We start from the raw sequence: 23,823 nt of genomic DNA, 5'->3' as shown, positions 1-23,823 counted from the left end.
GCAACAGGAGTCTTAAACTGTCTTCTTTTATTTGTTTATATTTGCAATATGAAACAGAAGCTCGGCACGAACACACACACACTCACGTCAGCCTGGGGAGAGGGAGCTGGGACAAGGTCACTTGGCAGCTGGGCTGGACCCCAGACCCTAAGGAGTAGGAGGGGGACCCCAGCCAGACCCTCGCCGAAGCCCCGCCCCAGGGACTATAGGAGATGGGGGGTGGGGCTCGGCAACTGCATCAGGGCCCTGTGGGAATGTCACCGGGGAGGCCCCTGGGACCAGGGCCCCGGGGTCCCACAGAGCTGGCTGGGCCGGGTGGAGGGTCTTTTAGCTCCCAGCCTGGGTCAAAGTGCAGGGTCCAGGGTGAGAGGGTTTGGGCAAAGGCACGACCCCCACTCGGGCCCTCCCCCAAGGTGGACCTGAGCTGAAAGGCCGAGTGTGGGTGTGGGCGTCTGCACCCGAGAGTGGGGGGCACGGCAGGAGGGGAGGGTGGTGGCAACCTCAGGACCCCCACCACAGCAGTCCCAGTGGGACAGGGTGCAGGTCCAAGCTGCCTCCCGCCCAGCCCTGCTTCCTCTGGCTCTCTGGCCACCCACTCTCTCCTCCCTCAATATATATATATATAATATATAATATAGGTCTCTTTCTCCTTCAACTCTCCTCTCTATTCGATTCTATCTTTATTCTAGGAGACAATACTCCGAAATTTCTTTTCTCAGTGCAAATGGGGGTGGATCGGGGCCTGTCTCCCTGGCACCAGCCTCCCGGGAGTCCAGAGAGGGCATAGAGTGGGTGGGGTGGGGATGGGGTGATGGGGCATCAGGGCCATCATGGGATCTGCCCTGCCCCCACCCGGGCAGGGTCCACGTGGAGTATGGAGGATTTGGCCGCCACCACTGGAACCAGGCAGTTACCTGGGAACCGAGAGGGAGACCTGTGTGAGGAGCCCAATGCCCCGGCCCACCCAGGCCCAGCCCACCCGCAGCCCCCAGCCCCCACCACTCACTGGGAGCCCGGGGACGCCGGCCCTCCTGGGGCAGAGCCGTTGGGCATCAAGAGCGGCTCGAGGTCCAGGGCACTGCTGGGGGAGAGGGACACGGGAAGAGTCAGTGCCTCCCCCACTGAACACCAGCTGCCCCGTGGCATTGCACCACACTCACCTCTGGCTTCGGGGGAGCCCCAAAGGCTCTGGGCTCTTCTCCCCACCTGTGGTCTGGGGGGACTGGTGGGCCCCGGAGGCTGGGACAGAGGTAGCAGGGTCTCTGGTTGCACTGTGGAGGCATCTGAAGGTTACCTACTGTCCCCGACACCCTGCAGTCACCCTTAGGCCCAGGTGTGTAAGCCAGGGAAGGACTGCACAGCTCGAGGGCATCTCTCATATTCAGAGAACCCTGTGTCAAGGTCAGCTGGGACACACACAGACTCCACACATGCCCTGCCCTCTTCTGACCCTGCTGGAAGCCCTCCCACCCACGATCCTCTCTGGTGACCAGTGTGAGCACAGGCGCAGCCCTAGACCTCCAGCTGCCTTGAGGCTCTGGGGCAGTGGCGCAGAAGAGGGGTGGGGCGTCCTGCAGGAGCCACGTGGAGTGGCCCTGAGACAGGGAGGACCCAGGGGCCAGGCTCTACCCACCTCCCCTACTTGGCCCCCGGCAGCTACTCCCAGCCAGTTACCTGTCCAAGGAGCTGGGGACGGAGTGTGTCCCTCTGAGGGTAGCCTGGAGGTCCCCGACACTGATCAAGGCCTGGCAAGGGGCTGTGCAGAGAAGAAGGGCCCAGAGACGTGAGACTCAGTGAGCTTCAGGCCAGCCATGCTCCTCAGGACAGGTACGCACCAGGCCAGGGCACAAGGGCGGGGGGGGCGGGGGGGCTCACCCAAGGGCTCCGCTACTTTGCTGCCGTCTGTGGCTTCCTGAGGTGCTGGGGGAGGGGCGGGGTCCTGAGACCTAGCAGGTAAGAACAGGAGCCCGAGGGCGGATGGGATTGGCACTGGAGCCTAAGGCAACGAGGACCCAGGAGCCCACCTTCCTCGCCAGCCTCACCTGAGCTGCAGGGCACTGGGGGCCACAGGGCCAGCTGGGCTCGAGGCAGGGAGGTCCAGGGGCATGCCGTGGGCGCCCTGTGGGGCGGGGGGCCCAGAATGCGGCTCCTTCTCCCTGCAGTTTTGGGGGCCGGTCGGGGCATCCATAGGCACTGGGTCAAATGTGGCTGTCCAACCGGGACCTGGCAGGGGAGAGCAGGGAGGGGTGAGCACAGCAGGCAGGCAGCCTGTGTGCACCCAACCACGCCCCACCCTGCATATTCACCCACCCGGAGGCTGGGGGCAAGGGCTGGGGTAGGAGGGGGGCCCGGCCCCACCACGAGCCGCCCGGCCATCACCATCCTCGTCCTCCTCCTCGTCGTCGTCCTCTTCCTCCTCACTGTCTGTGCTGCCTCTGCTCCTGCCCCAGGAACTGCCGGTCAGTCAGCCAGCCACTGTGCTGGGCAGGGGGAATGCTCCCATCCCATCCTCCTGAACCCCCAGGGCTGGCCTCAAGCAAAGGTCTTGAGGGAATCAAAGGGGTGGAAGGGAGGGAGCAGTGGAGAGGCCACGGGACTGTGCCCCGGGTGTGCGAAGATGCCTAGAGAGTCCCACTCCCAATACGGGAAGGCAGGTGGGAACCCGAGCACCCTCGGGGGAGAGCGAGGCCACCAGCACAAGGGCGGAGAGGCCCACGCAGCCCTCAGCAGGAGCGGCCGGCCCTCTCAGGGAAGGCTGACTCTGCGCTCCTCCTCCACGACAGACTCGGGTGGACTTTCATCACCGCCGTGTCTTCGGCTGAAAGCAATGTCCTGCAGCACAGCTGCTCCAAACAGAACGGCCGAGTGCTGGTGACTCGAGACAATGGAGAAGGTCTGGCCAGCCTATGCATCCAACGGGGAACCGCTAAGCAAACTTGGAGGTTCCCAAGATGCTGAATGCACGCTGTGGCTCCACAGTCCCCAGCAGCCAGGACCAGAAGCGGCTCGTCTGCACACAGTGAAAGCGAGCTAGACACTCAGCAGACGGGGCGGAGGGAGATTCCTGAGCCTGGAAACCTGGGAGGGTATCTCCAGAACCTGCCAGCCATGCCACACTCAACGGGGGAGACCCGATGTCCCCCAGATCAGGAACGTAACTCAGGGGCCTGCTCCTCCCGCTTGGACAGGAGAAAGCAAAACTATCTCTAATTGTAGAAAGCGTGATTTTGTACACAGAAACCTAATGAATCCTCTAAAACTGTTAGAACAAGCAAATTTTGCAAGGATGCAGGAAACAAGATCAACATACAAAAGGCTACTGTATTTTTATACACTTGAGACAATTTCAAAACGACTTTGACAGGACAATTTCACTCAGAATTGCATCAGAAAGAACAAAACGCTTAGGAATAAATTTAACAAAAGCAGCAGAAAACTTACACTCTGAAAACCACAAAACACCATTAAAAGTAATAAAGACCTAAATAAACGGAAACACATCCTCTATTTAGCAGCTGGGAGGTGAAATATTGTTAAAATGGCAACACTCCGCGAACAGACCTATAGATTCAAGGCAATCCCTCTCAGAATCCCAGCTGGTGTCTTCACTGAAGGACAAGCTCATTCTAAAATTCACCCTGAATCTCAAAGGACCCCAAATGATCAATACAACTTGCAAAAGAACAAAGCTGGGGACGCTCACACTTCCAATTTCAGAACTCACTACAACCTAACAGTAATCAAGACAGGGTAGCCCCGCCATGGACAGACACACAATAAACCTTTGCACCTACAGTCAAAAGATTTTTGACAAAGGTTCCAGGACCATGCAGTGGGGAGTCTTCACCAGGTGATGCTGGGACACTGGCATTCCTGCACACAAACAAATGAGGCTGGCCCCCTACCTCACACCACATACAAGGAACCAGCCCAAGGTGGATCAAACACCGAAATGTTAAGAGCTGACGCTATAAAACTCTCAGAAGGAAACACGGATGAATCAGGACCTTTGACTTCTCAATGACACACTTAAGTGCAAACCAACTTGGCAGTCACACAGTGACACACCCAGCAGATGACAATGACAAACCACCACACCTACCAGAGGTATGGGCATCACACACAGAACAAAAAAAGGCAAAATCTACAGGGCAAGAGGTCAGGACTGTGTTCCTCTTAGAAACGCCAGAGGCCAGGAAGGGCATCCGGGTACAGGGATGGTTCCACTCCCTTCTCTGGACGTCAGCAAAGGGGTGTCCACGTGGCCGGACACTTAGGATCCGTGTACTTGTCTGTATGCTGGTCACACATCAATTAAGATCACTCTAATCCTCAGGTCAGAAGCCACGGGGGTCAAGCTGCAGGCCCTGAGTCGGTATTCACACTGGCAAGTCTTTGCTGCCTGAGTGCATTTAGTGACTCTGGGGCCAGCCAGTACGAGTTAAAAATAAAGTACTGATTACTGACCCGCACGCTGGGACTGAGGGAGGGACGACCATCCTCTCTCACTTCACCGGAATGAGGGGGAAGAGAGCTGACAGGACACCTCACCACCCTTTTTGGAACACCTAGGTGAGAGCTACCGCAGGGGAGAGCAGAGTGGAGGGAAGGGTTGGGGGGGTGGAGATACTGGTTCCAAGCACACTTGGACCAAGCTGTACCTGAAGGACCTGCCTATAGTTGCAGCCACACACAAGCCATTAGCCTATTCCTTTCGTAGCTGAACTCAATCTGGGTTGGGTTTCTATCACTCCAAACTGAAAGCATCCCAACTAACACACACAACACTCTAATTCCCCCTGGCTGGTGAAGACCACTTCCCATGGGCCCTGCAGCCTTGCTGTGCCAGGCTTGGGGTTCTGGAGAGGACTCACCGCACGCCTGGGGGCTGGCCCAGGCGGGCCCCCCTGGCCAGCTGGCTGCCCTGCCATGTGCCATCCTCCCCGTCGGACTCCCCAGAGCCCTGGCCTTCCTCCTCGTCCTCCTCGTCCTCGTCGTCATCAAACTGCTGGATCCGGTCCTTGTAGCATATCTCCAGGAGGTTGGCGTTGGGCTGCGGGCAGGGGCAGGAGGGTGAGGCGCTGACCGCCCGCAGCCCCTGCCAGCATCCAGGGTCGGGGAGGCACTCACGTTGTCGTCGTCGGCATTGAGGGAGAAGGTGATGTTGGCTGTCTTGTCAAAAGGCGCGCTGCGGGAGAAGCACGGGGCAGTGAGGGGCCGCCGCCGCCCTCCCCTCGCTGGATGCCACCCGCTCGGCCCTGTGCCTGCGAGTACATCTCCTCGATAAAACCGATCTGCAACCCCAATCAGCCCTTGCAGCTCGCTCCGCGGCATGCATGCGTGCAGAGTGGAGAGCAGCGAGTTGCCTGACCTGCGCGGCCCCAGCCGTGCGAGGTTCCACACAAAGGCCCCTGAACCTGTTTTCTCCGCTGTAAAATAAAGGACACAGAACCCAGATGGATGGGTTGTTTTTAGGGTCTGAGATCATAACCTGGGCGGGATATTTATTTACAGGCACACACTTCCTCCCGGGTGACAGCTCAGTGTTCACAGTGACTTTACTGGACACAGCCTGACACAGGTCACACCAAAGCACACCCCTGGCCCCAAGAGGGTCAGTCTGGAGCTGAAATAAAACCGCTCCTGTGTGGACCCTAGGACGCAAGGGTGGTAGAAGCACCGTCTCCTCATCTCTAACCTCAGGCCTTTCAGTGTCAGCATCCGCCTCCACCACTCAATTCTTTCAGAAAGCCTCACAGAAGTGGAATTAAATCCACGCATGTTAAATATTGACACAAATTGTGGAAAGAGATCTGTCAATTCAAACTCCCACCCACAGAGGATGCAACGTTAACAGCCTCCTACTCGTTTTGTTTGCAACTTCACCCCGTTTCTCCTGGGGCATCCTCCTCCTCCCGTTCTGTGGAAAGAGCACCTGGCGGCCCGGGCCCGCCTCGGGACTATCCCAGGCTATCACTTGTCTCGCCGACTCCGGAAGTTGGTTAACAATTCCCGAGTGCTGACTCGTCAAAGCCATGGTCCAAGCACGAGCCGGACGCCCGCCCACCAGAAAGGCAGGCACTCTTGCCCCTGTCACGGGAGAGGGGGCAGCCCGCGGGCACAGCGGGCCGGGCAGAGCAGGCAGCCTTGGTAGCACCTTCAGCCCTGAGATTATGAAGACGTTCACCCACTTTGCCCTCTAGAAGGCTTCAAGTCTGTAGCTCGGATTTTTTTTTTCACATTTAACGTTTTCAACCTCACTGGAATTTATCCTGACAGAAGAGGTAACACAGTTTCATCCCCAAAGGGCAGCCAGCCACACCAAGGCCATGCACTAAGTGTCTCTGTCCCCCCAGGACAGGGGGCGTCTTCTCCAGCGCCCCTACCGCCGCACACCGTGCCAGGCAGAGCAACAGCAGACGCTGCATCCTCAGCTCTTCATCCCAGGGGTCCTCGGTCTGACTGTGGCTACCACAGACCACAGCTGACCCTCCCACAGTGACCAGTGAGTGCCCTGGGCTGTGTGACAGTGCTGAGACTCTGTCTCCCTAGCTATAGATGGGTTCCTGAGCCCCAAGTGGGTGGTCACAGCATGTAACTGGGTAACACCCAGAGGTACCTGTGACCAAACTGACAACACGGACAAGGCCAGCTGCCTGGCCCCCACGAGTAGCCCGAGGGGCCCGCCGGGCCTTTCTCTGTCACCACCCAACTCAGGACTGCCTCCACAGCATGCCCTCTGGTGGCTGTTCCACTTTCCCTCAGGTGTCACAGACTCACCCTCACAGTAACATACCCTCCTCCGCTCTGACAGCACTGGCTGTGCCACTCACAGAGCATGCCCAGGGCCCAACACGCGTCCACGGGCTGCTCTGCTCCCACCCTGCCCAGGGCTTCCCACAGACTCACACACCACCAGCCCTGCCTGTTGCTGCCACAAGGCTGCTCGTGAAACTTATAAAACACTAAAAATTATAGTTTCCTCAGATGTCTGCGGCAGAAAATTCAGACAATAAAAACAGTTCATGACAGCAACGTCAGAGATAATCAGTATCAAAACTTTGTACAATACATAATCAGGATTGGTCACTGGATAAAAACACCCCACCCATCACCCTAAGGCGTCTGGAGGGGAGGGGCAGACCCACTGTGACTGGGGGCTGTGGCTCTGTGCAGCCCCTGTCCGCACAGCTGCCCCGTGCCCTACACACCTCCCCACAGCCCACTCCTCAAGAAGCCAGGCAGTTGAGAGGAGGCCCGAGGCTGGGCAGCAGGGAGCACGCACAAAGGACAGCAGGGGAGCGCATCACAGGGAGCCTCCCGCCCTCCGCCCCCTCCCCGCCAGCCCCGCCTGTCGCTGGCCTTGCACATGGAGGGAGCACACTCACTTCACGCTCTCCTCCTGCTCCCCAAACTCCTCATCGTTGAAGCCAAAGTGGTCGATGAAGGCTGAGGTCATGCGCTGCATCTGGAAGTCCATGAAAGCCTGCGGGGGGTGGGGGCGCATCAGGGCCAGGGCGAGGGGGAGGGGGCAGAGCAGGGCCGGGGGGAGGGGGAGCAGAGCAGGGCTGGCCCGGCCCCCCACCTGCTGCAGCACCGCCTCCTCCGGGAAGCTGAACTCCTTGAGCCTGTCATCCTCATCGTCGCTGGAGGAGTGCAAGTGGTGCGTGTTCACCTGGGACAGAGGGCGGGCAGGGGGTCAGCGACTCGGGTGGCCGCGCTGGGCCAAGAAGACAATCAGCGAGGGCTGTAGTGGGTGAGCGCAGGCGCAGTGGGCTCACCAGATCCACCATGTTCTTCTTGTTGGTCTCCGCCAGGGGTCCGGACACGAAGGCCTCCCACCGCTCCTGCTGCTCTGCTGGCAGCTCTGCTCAGTGGGAAGGGGCAGCCGTGAGGACGAGAGGCCCTGGCCCCCACCTGCCCCTGCCCCACCCCAGCCCCACCCCAGCCCCAGTCCTCACCCTTCAGCAGCTGCCCCAGCTGCTCGGCGTTGGGCCCCTTCTCCAAGTTCTGCACCAGGGCGTTGGCCACTCTCGTCAGGTGGCCCATGTAGCCTTTCCGAGGGCCCCCGGCGGACCTGGCAAGAGGGAGGCCACAGATGGACACAGGCCCACCGCGCCCGCCCCGCCCCCTGGGAAAGCTGGGACACTCACTGCACGCGGTCGTTCTCCTCCCAGGATGTCAGGATGCGCTCCACCAGGCAGCAACGCTGCAGCAGCTGTGGGGGAGCAGTGAGGGTGCGGGTGGGCCAGGCTGCACCCCGCCCCCCGGCTCTGCACCCCAGCCTCTCCCCTGCGAGAAGTGCACAGCACGCATGTGCACAAGTCTCCTCCTCTGCTCACCCAGAAACCCACTCAGTCTAGACAGCAAATCCCAGAGTTACTCTGCCTGCCTCCCACTCCTGCTTGTCCAAACACAATACGCCACAGTGGACAGGAGCCCAGAGGCCCTGGGCTACATCCAAGGAGGCACTCCCCATATCACAGTGGCCATCACCCTGGGAGCGTCCTTCCCGGTCTCCCAAGACACCTGCTGCCTCATGAAGTCACCACATCCACTCACCTCCCGCACGTCACCCTCTATTTTCCTAGGACCCAAGGATAAGGCTCACCCCCAGCCCCCAGCACATGAATGGCCTGGCTGCACAACAGGCGAGGGGCAGACCTGGGGCAGAGCCCACCCCTGGGGATTGAGGGGGGACCCGGGAGCCCCAGCTCACATGTTTCACAACAGGGTTCTGAGCAGGTGTGTCAGAGCTGCTGTCAGAAGGAGGCCCGGAGCTCAGCATCGTACTCACACACACCTCCACTTGGGCATGCAAGAAGTTGTTGAACACGTAGTGGAAGAAGAGGTCCTGGGATGAGGGGCACAGGCTGGTTCTGAGTGGCCCCTGCCTCTAATCCCCTCCCCCAGCTCGGAGCCTCCTCCACCCCCGGCCCCTCCAGTACCAGCATGGTGTTGGGCACGTCCAGTGCCAGGAGCTCCTGGGTCAAAGCTGCGTCATTAGCGCTCAGGGCGCTGGCCAGCAGCTTGACCACATGTAGCCGCATGTTGCCCAGTGGCGGGGCCAGGCTGCCCCACGTCGTGCGCAGCGGCTCAAGCTGCAGGAGTAGAGGTGGCTCAGTTCCTGCCCCAGTGCTGCCCGAACCAAGCGGCCGCCCTTCCTGCCACCCTTCCCCTGCCCACCTGGCCCACCTTGGGTGGCTCCAGCAGGAGCTGGTGGAAGTGGCCAAGCCGCGGGCGCAGGGCATGCAGGGTTCCCACACTGGACGAGGCGCTGTCCAGGGTTGCCTGGGCCAGGAGCTCCAGCTGCCCGTCCACACTGCTGAAGAAGTTGTTCATGGTCACGGACTCGGACCTGCAGCAGGGACAGTGGAGGGCAGAGTGAACTGCCCAGATGGCCTGTGCACGTGCATGTGCACACGTGCGAATGTACGGAGCACGCCTGGGAGGTAATGAGAAGCTGCTCCCCTTGGGAGCCCAGATCCCAAAGGCCAGCTTGAAGCTACAGGCAGTCTACTCAGTCTGTTTCCTCTACTGTCAGACGGGAATGAAGGACTCCACTCTGGGACCCTAGCGACCACCAGGAAGGGGACACCACTCATGGAGGCTGTGTCCCTGCAACCCTCAACCCTTGAGCAGGATGGCGGGGCTCCGAGGGGTCGCAGAGCTCACCTGGGCCTCCTGGGCTCCAGCAGCGTCAGCAGCACCTGGATTCCGCTCACGATGACGGACTGGCTCTGCTCCCCCTCCAGCATGTTGCTCAGGAGCTGCTCAATCGTCTCCTGCCTAGGGCAGGGGCAGGCAGACATCAGGGAGAAAGGCCCCCAGGACTGTTCCCCACCCCACCCCTGGGCACCACCCGCAGACCCACTTCTCCAGGGTGGCCAATAGCTGGTCAGGCTCCAGGCTGTCCTGTGCTTGGATCATCTGCTCCCGGCTCAGGCGGATAATGTCGCACAGGGACTGGGATGCATTGGAATGTTGCTGTGGAGGGAGAGAGAACTGAGGACCCTGGCCCAGCCCTGGAGTCGGGAAGTCCCACAAGCTGAAGGGCACCTGCTCTTGAGGACAGAGAGTCACAGAGACACAGGGACACAAATGCCGAGAGAGAGAACACGAGGCACTAAACGCTGGAAAGGGAGAGACAGCAGAAAGGAAGGGAAACCAAGGAAGGCTTCCTGGAAAAGGAAACACCCACACAAACCCCACACCATCCCCAGTAGCGAAAGAGGGGAACCACCCAGGGGTCCACCAACTGAAGAATGGATAAGCAACCGTGGTCTATCCACACAGCGAAACGTTTCTCAGCCTAAGAAAAGTATGAAACACTGACACTACAACTTGGATGAACACAAACAACTTGGTACTAAGGCAAAGACGCCAGTCACGGAAGACCTTCTATCACGTGATCCATTTACATGAAATGTCCAGAAGAGGCAAACCCAAAGACAGAAAGCAGCCTGGTGGTTGCTGGAGGCTGGGAGGGGAAGGGGGAATAGAACCTAATGGGTATAGGGTTTCCTTTCTGGAGTGATGAAAAAGATTCTAAAATCGACACGGTGAGGGCTGCATAACCCTGTGAATACTCTAAAAGCCACTGATTTTTTAATGGGTGAGTTTTATAATCGGTGAGTTGTATGGTATTCATTTTATGTCTCAAAATAGTTGTTGCAAAGTGAACAAATACAAGGAGGAGCAGGAGCAGAGCTCTGAGTCTCACCAACAGGCAGCTGCCAGGGCCCACCCACACAAACCCTCGATCCACGCAGACACAGCCAGGTGCCCCTCGTCGCACAGCAGAGCCCCTCACAGGTGCCCACCGCCTGGCTCACAGCAGATGCCCCTCGTCCCTTGGCCACAAAGGCCCGGACAGTCATCACTTCCCCAGGCCAGGCGCTGACCTGGTGCCTGGTGCTGACTACCTGCGCCTGTAGCCCTCCACTCTGAAAGCCAGTGGGCTGGGGGACAGGTGCAAGGCCCCTGGGTAGCTTCTCTGAAGGACAGGCAGGGCTGGTCCAGGCGCAAGACAGGAAGAGCCGCCAGGGCACAGAGCCAGCAACAGAGGGAATGGGGGGCGGGTGTCCCAGGAAGGGCAGCAGTGAGAGGCCAAGGCCAGAGGACCTTCTTCAGACCCCAGACCCCTCAAATGATGGGGCCAAGCTCCTGGTTCCTGAGAAATGTCCCATGTGTGTAAACTCCTTTTCTGTTCTCAGCAGGTGCCCCCTCCCCACATACATGGCTCCAAAGGCTCCCTGTTCTCATCCCCTGGTTTAAGGAAGGAGTTGGGGGTGGACAAAGTTGGTGCAGAGAGGAGACTGGGAACACCAGGTGGTTGGGCTGCACTCACATTGTCGTCCTTGGACGGGTGGATCTGCTCAATGAGCCGCTGGATGATCTTCTCCTCGTTCAGCCACTGTGGTGAGAAGGAGGGGCTGTGCTCACTGACCCCACCCACAGCCACCCCGCCCCCGGCCCCGCCTCACCAGCCTGCACTCCAGGCAGCCAGCACTCACGTTGACCACGTCATGCCTCAGCTGCGGCCGCTCCACGCAGGTGAGGAGCCTCAGCAGGAGGTCCATGATGGCGGAGGTGCCGATGTGCTGCAGCAGCAGGTCCACAAAGTCGTCCTTCTTCCGCAGGAAGGACACAAGCTGGGGACACAGGGACCCAGCACGTCAGCGCAGGACCCTGAACCCACGCCTGCCCACCTGCCCATCCCAGGGCCCCTGGCACCTGGTCCGTCTTGCGGTTGATGAGGACGCCCATGACCTTGCTGAAGAAGCTGGCCAGCAGCGGGTTGAGGCTGCCACTGCTCTGCAGGAAGCCGTAGAGCCGGTGCAGGAGGGATTCGTCCGCACCCAGGGCATCGTTGATCTGGGGCACATCTGACGTCAGGATCTCGCAGGCCACGCTGGGATACCTGTCACACCCAGAAAGGGCTGGGGAGGGCATGGTGGGGGCGGAGGCCAAGACCCTGCCTCCCAGTTGGAGCCCACCCATGCTCCTCACGCTCCAAGGCAGCATCCAGCCTCCTGAGCCTGGAGCCCACCCTCTACCAACATCTGTCTTTCCACCCCTGACCTTCCAGTCTGTCCCAGGTCAGGCCCCAGTGACCTCTGTATGATCTAACTTCATCCCCAAGACACCTTCACACAGGGAGAGGGCAGCTCTGCCCAGTGTACCACCCAGGGCCTCAGGTGACCACAACATGCTCCAGGTTGGCCCCGTAAACTATAGGGGCCCTGAGAAGTGGGTTCCTTGGAACAAGATAGGGACCCCAGGGGCAGCCCGACACACATGTCAGAATGGCAGCTCCCTGCTACTGTGAGCCAGAGCCCAGTCCATGGGGCCCCTGGACGTTCTAGTTTGGTGGGCAGGGGGACAGAAAGGTTGGATGGACAGAGCGAAGGAGGGAGAAGACACACATGGGGTTGGGAAACTGACAAGATGGACCTCGGGAGGCATGGGGGACACTCTGCTGGCCCCACCAGAGGTCCCCACTGTGCACCAGGCCCCACAGTAAGCAGCTAGCACCACCTTACCCAACCTCCACTTTACAAAGGGCAAAGGGGGACAGAGCACTCTCTCCCAGTCTGGCTCAAGGCCTCGGGGACAGAAGATGCAGCACTCGTGAGGACCATGTGCATGTCTTTAGTGTGAGGGGCTGGACAGAGGGCAACATCAGGGAACCAGGAGGCGGACAGGAAGGGCTGTCCAGGACAGACTGAGCAGGGCCCAAGGGCAGTAGCGACCTAGGCAGACAGAAGCCCCCTGCTACGGAGACAATTCCCTGCCTGGCACACCTGAGGACCCCAGGGTGGGAGTGAAGGGCAGAGGAGCCCGCAGCAGCAGGCACGGACATGCCCTAGCCTGGCACCGTGTTGGACACTGGGGACGTGGGGTGGGAGAGGCCTCGTGCTGTCCACACTCCACAGAGAGAGCAAATATCCAACTGAATAAGACCTCGGGAAGTAAAATGCAGGTAGGCTGTGGGCCAATGACACAGGCTGCCCAAATGCTGTTCATGGCTGGGAGGACTCTCAGGTTTGCCCTGCCCATCCCTCCACCTGGGAGACATCTGGGATGTCTTGTAATAAAAACGGTGTCCCGCCACTGGGGACCGACAGGGCAAGGCTCACTTGTAGCGCAGCCGCTCCTCGCCGCTGGCCGGCGGCTCCTGGGTGACCCAGGCCACCATGGCCTGCAGGTGCGGAGGCTGCAGCAGGAAGTCCAGCAGCTTGCGGTTGACAACCTTGCACTCCTGCAGCACGTCCTCCTCATCCAGCAGCTCCGGCAGGCTCAGGTCATCCCGCTCCAGCAGTGTGTCCAGGTGTGAGCTCGTGTGCAGGTCAAACTTCCAAAACATGGCGCCCTGCAGGTAGGGGCTGTCACACACGGGCTCCGACTGCACCTGCCACCCTCCACCTCTCAGCACCTGTCACCTAGATGACCAGGACAGCCTGCAAGGGCCAACCTGCAGGTGACTATCCTGCCTACTGTGCAGCCCCCACCAGGCCCGGTGAAGACCCCTGGCTGTGACCACACCCAGGGCCCACAGAAAACAGCCTGACACTGTGCAGAGCCACCACAATCCTGTCCCCACAAGGCCTGTGTCCACTGCCCCCATATCTGGGCTGGAACTGTGTTCATCCTGGAACCTCTGGCATCAGACTCGCTTCAATCTTATTTACTCAACAAATTAAGACGCCATCCAGCTGAGCAATCTCCATGCTGTGTGCAGGGTGCGAGGCGGTGGCAAAGGGAAAGAAGTCTGTGGCTATTGCCTGGACACTACAAACACACACGCACGCACGCACACGCACCTCCATACCCAGTGCCAAGACAGGAAGAGGAAAACTTCAAAGGGAGGGGGTGGCAGCTCCCAGAATAGCCACTGACCAGAGCCCAAAGCAACCAGGATGGGGAACCACCTCAGCAGGGAGGACAGCAAGGCCAGTGTCCTCTACCTGGAAGATGGCAGCTCGTTGGCCAGCACTGGAGATCCCGCATGCCGGCTGTGGCCCACCTGGCCTTAGGAGCATCTCGGGGGGAGCACTCACTAGGAACCAGGTGGGTCCAAGCCCCTGATGAGCATGGACTGGGCCGTTCCTCTGTAGAGGTCTACAGGCCCCCAGCCTAAACCATACAGTGGAGACCCACCCCGAGCTCCCAGGCCACTTGACGTCCACTCCTCATGTCCACTGTGCCTATGGCCCTCTGAGGGGCTGTGGTCACCCCACTATATGGCAGGCAACCCACACGCAGGTGAGCTGGGACCCCCGAGCATCGCGCAGGTGCTGACCACAGCTCACACTCCTCATCTGCCTCGTGAAGACCACCTTAGGCACAGGCCAAGAAAGACTGAGTGGTCGCAGTGCCCATGCTGGGCACCTCCCAGACCCGTGTGCCAGTCCCTCTCCTACAAAGCCCTGCCCCAGGCATCCCAATCATGGAAAGCACGCCAGCCACAGACGGGGCACCAGCCCAGGGAAGAAAGATGCTCAACTCAGGAAGCAGCTGGAGCTGAAAGCCAGGGTGGAGACAGAGGGTACACACGGCTAGAGGCAGGCAACTGGTCTTCTGACCCTCAGTTCCTTCAAGATGCTGCCAGCACCCAGCTCTCCCTTCCAGCTTCCTCAGGAGCCTCACTTATCTCCTCCCTGCCCCCAGGGTGACTCCTCACTGACCAGGAACAATTGGCTCTAAATCTGCAACAATCCTGCCAAGAGTCATGCCAGTTCCTAAGCCCTGGCTGACTATGGTTGAAGATGGAGTGGAGGAGCCATGACCTTGGAAGATGGCAGCCAACGCCGGCCCCAGGCAGGCAGTAGACGTGGGGGCACCTGAGAGCCCCCCGTCCCACAGGCCTCACGGGTCCTGTCCAACAGCACTCAGGGACTTGCCCCCTTAGCCCTGCAGCCCACTCCCATTTAGGATGCTTTCCTGAAACACAAACTTGAACATCTGTTTGTTCCCCCAGGATGCCCTGAGATGGCTCCGAGCTCAAGACCCCAAGGGCCCCTGACCGCCTCCCAGCTGCCGTCCACCCAGGACCTCCTGTCCCCCCAGTACTCACAGTTCTCCCTGAATCTGCACACCAGGCTCCCTCACACCTGCCGACACCATGCGTCGACCGAGGCCAGGCCACCTCCCCTGGTGCCACCCTCTCCCCAAGGAAGCTCTGGCCTGGCTCCTCACACGTCACCCCAGGACTGCCATTTTGGGGTGCATCTCCTTCACAGCCTGCAGCCCCCAAGAAGGCCCTGTGTGACACCGCTGCCCCAGCACCATACCAGTCATTCAGGCACCTGGATCTGTGGGAACGGGGCCAGTCCATGGCCAACACACCAGACACACAAGGCGGACAAACCGTGCTGACTGCACCTGACACCATTCTCAGCCCATTATCTCCTCCGACTCTCACGACCGCCCCAAGGAAGAAATGGACAGCCTCAAGGTTTGGGTGCTGGTGAACTGTGGAGTGGGCACCCAAGCCCCAGAAGGTAATTTCTAAGGGTGCAGAGGCCTCGGCCCATTCACTGGAGGCCAGCCACCAGCAATAAGTGTGTACAGAACAAGGGGGTGAGCTCAGGCCCAGGTCTGCACCAGCACTGGCTCCACCCTGCCTACAGTCTTCCCTAGCCCAGCACTTACCAGCCAACACCTCCAGGCAGCTGAAGGCCAGCTCCTTCCTGGCCCTTGGGGGCCTTAACAGGACACCAGGTTCCAAGTCTAGCATTTACTCAGTAGAGGCCTCTGCCTTCAGGGAGGAAGGTTGGGCCCAGGCCTCCCACACACACACCCCCATCACTTGCTGACTGTGACATTCAGCTTTTGGGGGGCCACCAGAAATCCAGAGGCTTCCCCGGATCCTCCCCATCCAGATCCCGGCACTGGAGACCCTCCCTCCAAAACATAATTAACACCCACACCTTCTCTCAACCTGCAGGGCCACCACCCCAACCAGGCCCCACGGTCTCTCCCAGCCTCCCTGCACCTCTCTACACCCCGTTCCACAGGCAGACAGATGGAGCTCGCTGAAAGGAAAAATCTGACTCCATCTCGTCTGTGCTCAGGACCTCCCCAGCTTCCCACTGCCCGCTTACAATACCTCTAAGCCCCGCCCTGGCTGACCGCTACTCCCGCCTCCCTCACACACGGCCCTCACCTGCTCTGACCACCCTGCCCTCTCTTCTGTTTCCAGAACACATCAAGACTGGGCTCCCCTCAGGACTTCACTCTTGCTGCCTCACCCGGCTGGGGTGTCCCAATAACTGGGTTTCCTGCCAAGCATTTATCTCCCAGAAGGGCTGGAGCAGTCCCTCAGCCCCAACTCTACCCACCAGCCATGGGACACGTGTCCAGACCTGTACAGCACTTAATGCTGCATGTGCCCTGTGGGACAACGGACAACACAGAGAACCCTCCCTGCTGGGCTGAGCACCCTGGACAGCACCTCGGACAGAGCCTGGCGTGCCATGTGTGCTCAGCAAAGTCAAGTGGAAGACACCCACTGCCATCCGCAAACCATGAAGCTTTCCCAAGGACGCTGCCCCTGAACCCGGAGGCTGACACACCTGTCAGGGCATCGGTATAGGGAGTCGCTCCCACTCTGCTCCCCCCAGCCACACTCAGGGGCACCGGGTAGGGTGGGGAGGGGAGGAAGGAGCATGGACGGAACCAGGGGCTAAGTGTGTGTCCCTGTGTTTGAGTGAGGACCCTTGCTCCAAAAGGAAGTGAGACCCACCCCGACTCCGCAAGTGCCCAGAGACCCTCCTCTGCACAGGGCAACTCCCCACTTCTGCCAGATCCCAGGCCCCTGAGGGACCTCCCACCATCCTCTCCACTCGATGACGAGCCTGTGACAGGGCTCACACCACAGGTGAGAAAACTATGGCTCATGGAAGGTGACTCCCCAGCCACCAGGTTCCACAGCAGGCCTGGGCAGGTTTCCTGAGCTGGGTGGACCTGGGACCAGAATCACCTCAAGAGGCAGCTGCTGCCTGGACCCACAGAGACCACCACCTATTCCTACTTCGCAGACTTTCGTGCAAGGGTAAGTAAGGAGATTCGAGTTTAAAAGGCCGCCCTGGCAGTGTGAACGAAGCCAGGCATCAAAGACCACATGTCACATATTTCCATTTACGCAAAGCGTCCAGAAGAGGCAAATCCATAGAGACAGAAAGCAGATTAATGGTTTTCAGGAGCTGGGGGGCAGAAAGGTGAGCAATGACTGCTTGTGGGTGTGGGGTTTTCTTTCGGGAAAACAATGCTCTAAAAGGAAAAAAAGTTCTTAAATCAATTGTATACAATTTTATTTGTCAATTATACTTCAATTTAAAAAATCCATTGTCGTGACTGATGGTTGCACAACTTTGAAAACAGACTAGAAACTGTTGAACTGTGCACTTTAAATAGATGAGTCGTACACAGCATATGAATTATGTATCAACAGAAAACCGTTACCAAAAACACACAAAACCAAAGCTGCCTGAGGCTGCTGTGACAGGGCCAGGCCTGGGCCTTGCTCTGCTTCCAAGACACCCCGAGCTGACAAACAGCCAGGCTCCAACCCTCCAACCCGGGTGCACGCCCAGGTCCCCCCTCCCCGCCCTCACCACCCACGTGGTCTCTGAGCTCAGCAGGTGCCCCATGACTAGGTGCAGCACTGCTATTAATCCCGTTTGACAGAGGAGGGCATGGGGCCTGCAGGGACGGACCACAGCACAACGGGACTCAGCGCCCTGCCCTCCGGATTGGAGGAGGAAACTCTCACGGTTGAGGCCTACCCACCCACTTCCAAAGCACCTGGGCAGAGGGCACAGGCTATGCACCCCCGCCCCAACCCTCCCTGTCTGCCTTGGACAGCAGGTCGGGCTTCCCTTCCAAAGCTGGCTTGCCAGAGAACTGAGTGTGGCGGGGAGGGCTGGGGGCCCCTGCCACAAGGCAGCAGGGTGTGAGGGGCCTGCAGAGCGCGGACTCTAGAGGGATCAGAAACCAGGTAGCCCCTGAACGTCTCAGAACCTCAGGTCCCTCGGAAAATCAGAGGAGGCTGCAAGGATCAGATGCAGTTGAGTGGCAGTTCTACAAACATCAGTTCTCGAGGTCTGCACAGAATGAAATGCAGACAGAGAACTGGAAAAAAGAAAACACACAAAAAAGAGAAAGAGAATACTTCCCCGCCACAAACTCTTAACTCACTCTAGCCTCAAGTCCTGGCAGTCAGTCCCACCTTCCCACTTAATGGAACTTCCAGACAGGAGAGGTGGGTTTCATTCTCAGTCTCTAAGGGGGCGAACCTGGGCGGGCACGTGGCACCCCAACGCCTCACTTCCTCATCTGTGAAATGGGAGCACCGCCATAAGGAAGGGCCATGTTATAAGAACAGCCAGGTCAGGCCGTAGGCCTCACACAGCAGGTGCTAAGCAAAGGTTGGCCCTCCCTATCTGTCCCTGAAGCCAGGCTGAAGCCCCGACACTTCTGAGTAGGAGGGAAGGAGCAGCCACCACCCAGGGTGATGGCGTTAAAAACAGAAGACCCAGGAAAGATGCCCCTTTTGCCTGAGTAAGAGAGCTCACTCAAATATTCTGGCGGGCGCCACACACCCCGCTGCCCCCACTCTTTGCAACTTGTAGCAAACTTCAAGAAAACGGAAGTGACTACCACTGGTTTTTAGCGACCGTTTGAAAACCATGACTCTGGCTGCTAACGGAAGAAGGGGAAACTAAATGAGAAAGGAAGCCATTAAAAACGAAAACTACCTACCCGCCCCGCCATCGTCCCGTCCTTCACCCCCTCCGCCAGCTCTGCACCACCACCTCGGGTTTCTTGCTTTGCTGCATTGTCCTCAGGCCTCCGACACCAGCTGACCCCCTCAGGAGGCTTCTAGCCCCTGACCCTGCCCGGGCTCAGATGGGGCCCAACTGCAGCTCCCACAGAGCATCCCCACTGCCACTGCTGCTGCCACCGTCTGTTCCCCGCCTGCGAGGGAGCCTGTGGGCTGATCCTTTATCTGCCACCCCTTCCTCGCCCTCCCTGGCCCTGAAGCACCCGGAAGTGGATGTCAAGTGTGCAGAGCCCTCTGTGAGGGCCTCGGGGCAGCCACCTGAGATGCCCTAGGCTCAGCAGGGGTTCTAGCATTGGGAGAGGCCATCTACGGCCTGCTGACGCTGCTGCCCTCAGCCACCACAGGCCCACAGGCCACTTGAATGAGACACAGGCCAGGAGGGGAGAACCCACTGCTGGCTGGCCAGCCTCCAGCCCTTGCAGGACCCAGCAGGTCAGAGGACAGCGAGACCACTGCCTTCTAAATCCCCGCGAGCCACAGCCAGCTCTCAGCCAAATCTGAAAAGCAGGGTGGGGGGCTTCCGATTCCAGGAACGGGACAATGGTAATGGCAGAACCCAACACGTACCCAGCAAGGTAAGTGGCAGGACACCCGTATGGAAGTAGGGGTGACTGAGGCCAGAGAAGGAGAGGGACTTGGCCAAGGCCACACGAGATATGAGGGGCTGGGACTTTCTCTTCTCGGGAAAGCGGGGCAGGGGGCAGTTAGGGGCACCACTTCCCTTCTAACCCCAGAACACACTCTCCCAGGGGAGGTGGCAGCTCTGGTCCAACCCCAGGGGATGGATTAATTAGGAAACAGAAGAGAACTGGACACCTAGCTAAGCACTGAGGAGGGGCCTGAAAGCTCACATCCTGGGCCATCTCCTGGATTGGTCACAGGTTCAAAGGGGACAAGGAAAAATGCAATGAATATATTTTGAAACAGCCCTTGGAAAACAGAGGGATGTGTGAGTGTTATAGGGTGATCCAAAGTCAGAAAGGCCTGGGTTCCAATCTTGCCTCTCCAAACTCCAATCTCTGTGGCCTTAGACCAGGGACCTAACCCCATTGAGCCTCAGTCTCTCTCCTGAGAGACACCTCACGGTCACTGTAAGACTGCACTTCCTCTGGAAGAGCCACAAAGCCGATGTTCAGAGGCAAAACGGTGGTTCAGCCTGGAAAGGAGGGTGTGTCCCCACCCCCCAGGCGCTGAGCCTGCCCAAGAGCTGAGCAGGAGCCCAGGGATGTGGGGAAGGCTTCTCATTTTCACCAAGGCGTCCAGGCCTCTCACCTCACCTCTTGCTGCAACCCGCATGGCACACAACACTCCCGCCACACCTGACTGCTCCTCTGCGCCCTCGCCTCTGCCCTGGCTCGGCTGCTCCCTCTGCCTTCCCTCCAACTCTTCGGGCCTGACTAGCCAGCTCCTTCTGGGTCCTTCAGGCTTCAGCGCAGACACCACTTCCTCCAGGAAGCCTCCCCTGACTGCGTGAGGGGCCTGCTCCACACTTCCACAGCTTCCGTGGTCATACTATGACAGCATCTGAGCGCTCGGTGACAGGACTTGCCTGTTCGGTCACCTGCCTCCCGCAGCAAGATGCCAATTTCCCAGGACGTAGCATAAGGTCAGGCCCACTGCTAGAGCTACTTCTCAAATTAATGAAAACTGGAGTCCTGAGGTGAAGGTGACCAGCTAAGGTCACTTGGCCATGGATCCTGAAAAAACACTGGGTGGGTGGCTGGGTGGGCTGGGGGTAAGATTCTCCCCTACTGGAAAGAAACAGGAGGTATCCCACCAAAAGTAACTACCAAAAACACAAGAGTAAATAAAAACACACAGCTCACAACACAGAGCTGCTCACGGTAGCAACAGAACAAGTAAGCCACAGCTATACATAACATCCAAGCAAGAGGGCAGGGTTTTTCCACCACCGTACTGCTGACAACTGGGGCGGGAAAACACCCTTGCGGTGGGCCACTGTGGGGGGCCGTCCTCTGCATCGGAGGATGCTGAGAAGCGCCCGCGGCCTCCATCCCCTCGATGCCTGCCAGTAGCAGCCCCCAAACTGTGACAACTAAAAGTGTCTCCCACCATTAGTAAATGTCCCCTGGGGATACAACCTCCCCCCTCCCCGGGCGGCCTGCTGAAAACCACTGCAATAGATAATCCTAAACCAAATAATAACCCTAAAAGCCTCGGATCCTGAGGTACTTCCTGTGCCCTGCCCTCTGCTGCAGACGTCTACACGCTGAATCCCCAGACCTCCCTGTGAGGAAAGCACTGCTGTCAGCGCCACTTACACCCTGCTGAAGTTTTTACAACTCTGAAGCCCGTCCCACACCTGACAACACATCTTCCTTTCCAGAAACATCTGCCTTTCAGGCTGGTGTTACTAGTAACGGCTGTGTCCTCAGCACAGATGTACAGGTCCGTGACACAGTGAGCAAGAATGACCCTAACCAGGTCGCGTTCAAGGGCCTGGACAAGCAGCCCCACCAAGGAGCCCGCCCCTCCCTCCCAGCACATCTGCACTCCAGGCGCGAAGACTCCTCCTGGGTTCCCACCTTCACATATTCGCACGTGCTGTTCCTTCCACCCGGAAGGCCCTTCTTCCCACTCTCCATCTGTCAACTCCTACTCATCCTTCCTAGACAGAAAAAGCCACCCGCTGAGCCAGTCTCACCAGTCTCTCCGCTCTGTGGCCTCCCGCAACGCGCTGGGTTACCTCTATCACTACACCAGCAATTGTGACTGTCCTGCTCTGCCTTTGTCTCCCCAGGGCAGGGCCTGAGGCTGGTGCCTCCCTCCCTCCCTCCCTCTGTGCCCAGCACCAGCCTCCCCACCCTGCCCTCAGCCGACCTCATCTCACAGATGGGGGATCGAGAGGTGGCTGCTCCACATTAGGCTGGCTCCCTATCCTCCTCACAGCAGAGGCAGCGGGGCAGGAGAGCCCCGGTCAGGGTGAAGAGAAAGCCCCACTACTCTGGCCTCCTGAGCCCGAGAGTGACAGTTACAGAAGTGGTGGAGTCTAGGATGCAGGCGGCGGGAAGGAGGGGGTGAGGCAGAGACAGGGAGGGTGAGGGGTGTCCTGGGGAGGCGGCCAGAGGAGTAAGAGAGTGGGGGTGGAGTCCTAGGGGTAAGGGGGGGTCAGAGGGGGAAGCCACTATGAGCCTGAAAGGGGAAGGAGGGGTGGGCTGAAGAGGAAGAGACCAGGAGAATCGGAGGGGCTGGGGGAGACTAAGAGATGAGAGGGGGGTTGAGGGGGAAACTAAGAGACGAGAGGGGCTGAGGGAGTAGAGACTAAGAGACTCGGGGGGCTGGGAGAAGAGACTAGGAGACTCGGAGGAGCTGAGAAGAAGAGACTGGGGTAGAGAGGAGCTCCCACGTAGGAGGGGAAGAGTCCGAAAAAGACGGGGTGAAGAAACTCGAGGGGAGCCTGGGCGGGGCTCTCGTGGGAGGGGAGGGTCCCGGGGCGGCCCGCTCACCTGCGCAGGGGGGCGGCGGCGGCTCCTCGCACTCTGGGCTCATCGGGGCGCCCCCCCCGCCCCGCCGCCGGCGGCTCCGGCCCCTGCTCAGGGGCCCGGTATGTGGAGGCGGGGGCGGCGGCGGGGGTCGCGCGCTTGCGCCTGGGCTCGGGCACGCGCTCTCGGGCCTGTGGGGGGCCCTTGCGCGCCGAGTTCCAGAGTTCGGGGGTCAGCGCCGGCTGGGAGGCGGCGGGAGTCCGGGACCCGCAGGCGAGGCGGCTGAGAGAGGCTGGCGGGGTCGCGAGGCCCGCGCAGGCCCTCAGCCGGGAAGTCGCCCCGGTTTCCCCGGCCCGGTCCGGCGCCCCGCGGGAAAGCAAAGGCCAGTCAGGGAAGACGTCCTACTCCGCAGTCCGAACAGGCCACAGTGCTGAGCAACGGCCGACGGAAGCCGAGGCCCACTTCCTCCACCGTCCCCTTCCCCAAACCGGCGCTGTCCCCGGGCTTTCCAGTCCACTTCAGGGCCTCCGACGCCCGGCTCCGTCCGCCACTATCCCACAATCCCCCTAGCGCAGGGGCACGCAGGAGGCCCCGCCCTCCCGCCGCCGTCTCGGTGCGCAGGTGTGCTGAGGCCGCACGCCCGGGCCCTGCAGCGCGCGTGCGCGCTGGGCCAGCCGCTGCGGACCCCGCCCAGCCAGAATACCTCCGCCGCAAGTGCGCTTGCGCAGGTTTGTGCCAATGGTCCCTCCCGGAATAAACCCAATGCGCAGGCCCCACTGCATACTCGGGCAGCTTTTTTCTGCGATTCCGTTCCAAAGTCCACAGAATGTCCTGCTCCAGGATTTCTTTCCCCTCGCTCCGTTTGGAAATCCGCTTGCTATCCTGTCTCTTCCAATCATATTCCTGTTTTGGCTCCAGGATCAGCTCCGGGGGAGTCCATCCCGGGTTTTCTCAACCAAGGCCAGGCGCTTTTGTCCCGCCGCGTTCTTTCTCGACGCCTTACTTCTCGGTGCCTCCGGCTGACTTAAGTCCCACTTCTAGGCCTGTACTGAGGCCGTGTCGTTACTGTTGCCAGTTGCTGCACAAAATCCTCTAACAGCATGGACTGAACAGACAGAACCCTGTTGGAAGGGTTCTCCTAGACTGTGTATCCGTGATCATGAAGGCCCCATCTGGCTCTGAGCCTCAGAATTTCCGTGCCCATGTCACAGGCCCACTGTAAGGGTCAGCGCTGAGTGTGTATAAGGACTTAGCATTATTTCTTTTTAACCGGCAGACTTACCTTTTTCATTTCAGGAACGTTTTATTGTTCCAGTTCTCTATTTCAAGGATGTCTGTTATGCTTTTGTCCTTCACATCCGTTAGCTTCTTTCTAGTTGCTTTATTCTTTGTCATATCCACCTGTATTCACTGATTATCACATGTCAGTAATTTGATTTTACAGCCGTGTCTCTTCTGGTCCTTGCCATTTCCAGTGTATCTCTTGCATGTGATACTTTTTGGTCCTTGTATCAGTTAGCTACTGCTGAG

At 59.2% G+C, this 23,823-nt stretch overlaps 1 protein-coding gene across 8 annotated transcripts; it reads right to left on the bottom strand.

The window, feature by feature from the left end:
- Positions 1–10: 10 nt before the first annotated feature.
- On the bottom strand, positions 11–22,891 carry PPP6R1 (protein phosphatase 6 regulatory subunit 1). 8 transcript variants are annotated; one of them, XM_074369058.1, is made up of 24 exons: positions 22,318–22,891; positions 13,143–13,388; positions 11,737–11,923; positions 11,517–11,654; positions 11,351–11,416; positions 9,875–9,987; positions 9,676–9,789; positions 9,196–9,358; positions 8,949–9,101; positions 8,720–8,854; positions 8,154–8,218; positions 7,962–8,077; positions 7,782–7,867; positions 7,586–7,675; positions 7,389–7,486; positions 5,131–5,188; positions 4,875–5,053; positions 2,311–2,441; positions 2,043–2,223; positions 1,876–1,946; positions 1,675–1,756; positions 1,161–1,271; positions 1,007–1,081; positions 11–914 (listed from the first exon to the last, which is right to left on the bottom strand). In XM_074369058.1, exons 2-24 carry the CDS (start codon positions 13,367–13,369, stop codon positions 911–913), a joined length of 2,643 nt encoding a protein of 880 aa, XP_074225159.1. In that variant the 5' UTR covers positions 13,370–13,388; positions 22,318–22,891; the 3' UTR covers positions 11–910. The 8 variants fall into 8 exon arrangements, 7 of the variants coding, with proteins under 7 accessions (XP_074225159.1, XP_074225158.1, XP_074225155.1 ...); XM_074369057.1 differs by having other exon boundaries at positions 13,143–13,375; positions 22,318–22,890; XM_074369054.1 differs by lacking the exon at positions 22,318–22,891 and having other exon boundaries at positions 1,007–1,078; positions 13,143–13,375.
- Positions 22,892–23,823: the final 932 nt, after the last annotated feature.

Source organism: Camelus bactrianus, chromosome 9 (genome assembly GCF_048773025.1).
Source record: "Camelus bactrianus isolate YW-2024 breed Bactrian camel chromosome 9, ASM4877302v1, whole genome shotgun sequence".
NCBI lineage: Eukaryota > Metazoa > Chordata > Mammalia > Artiodactyla > Camelidae > Camelus > Camelus bactrianus.
Note: the sequence above shows the minus strand (reverse complement) of the source record. Positions and strands in the feature narration are given on the sequence as shown.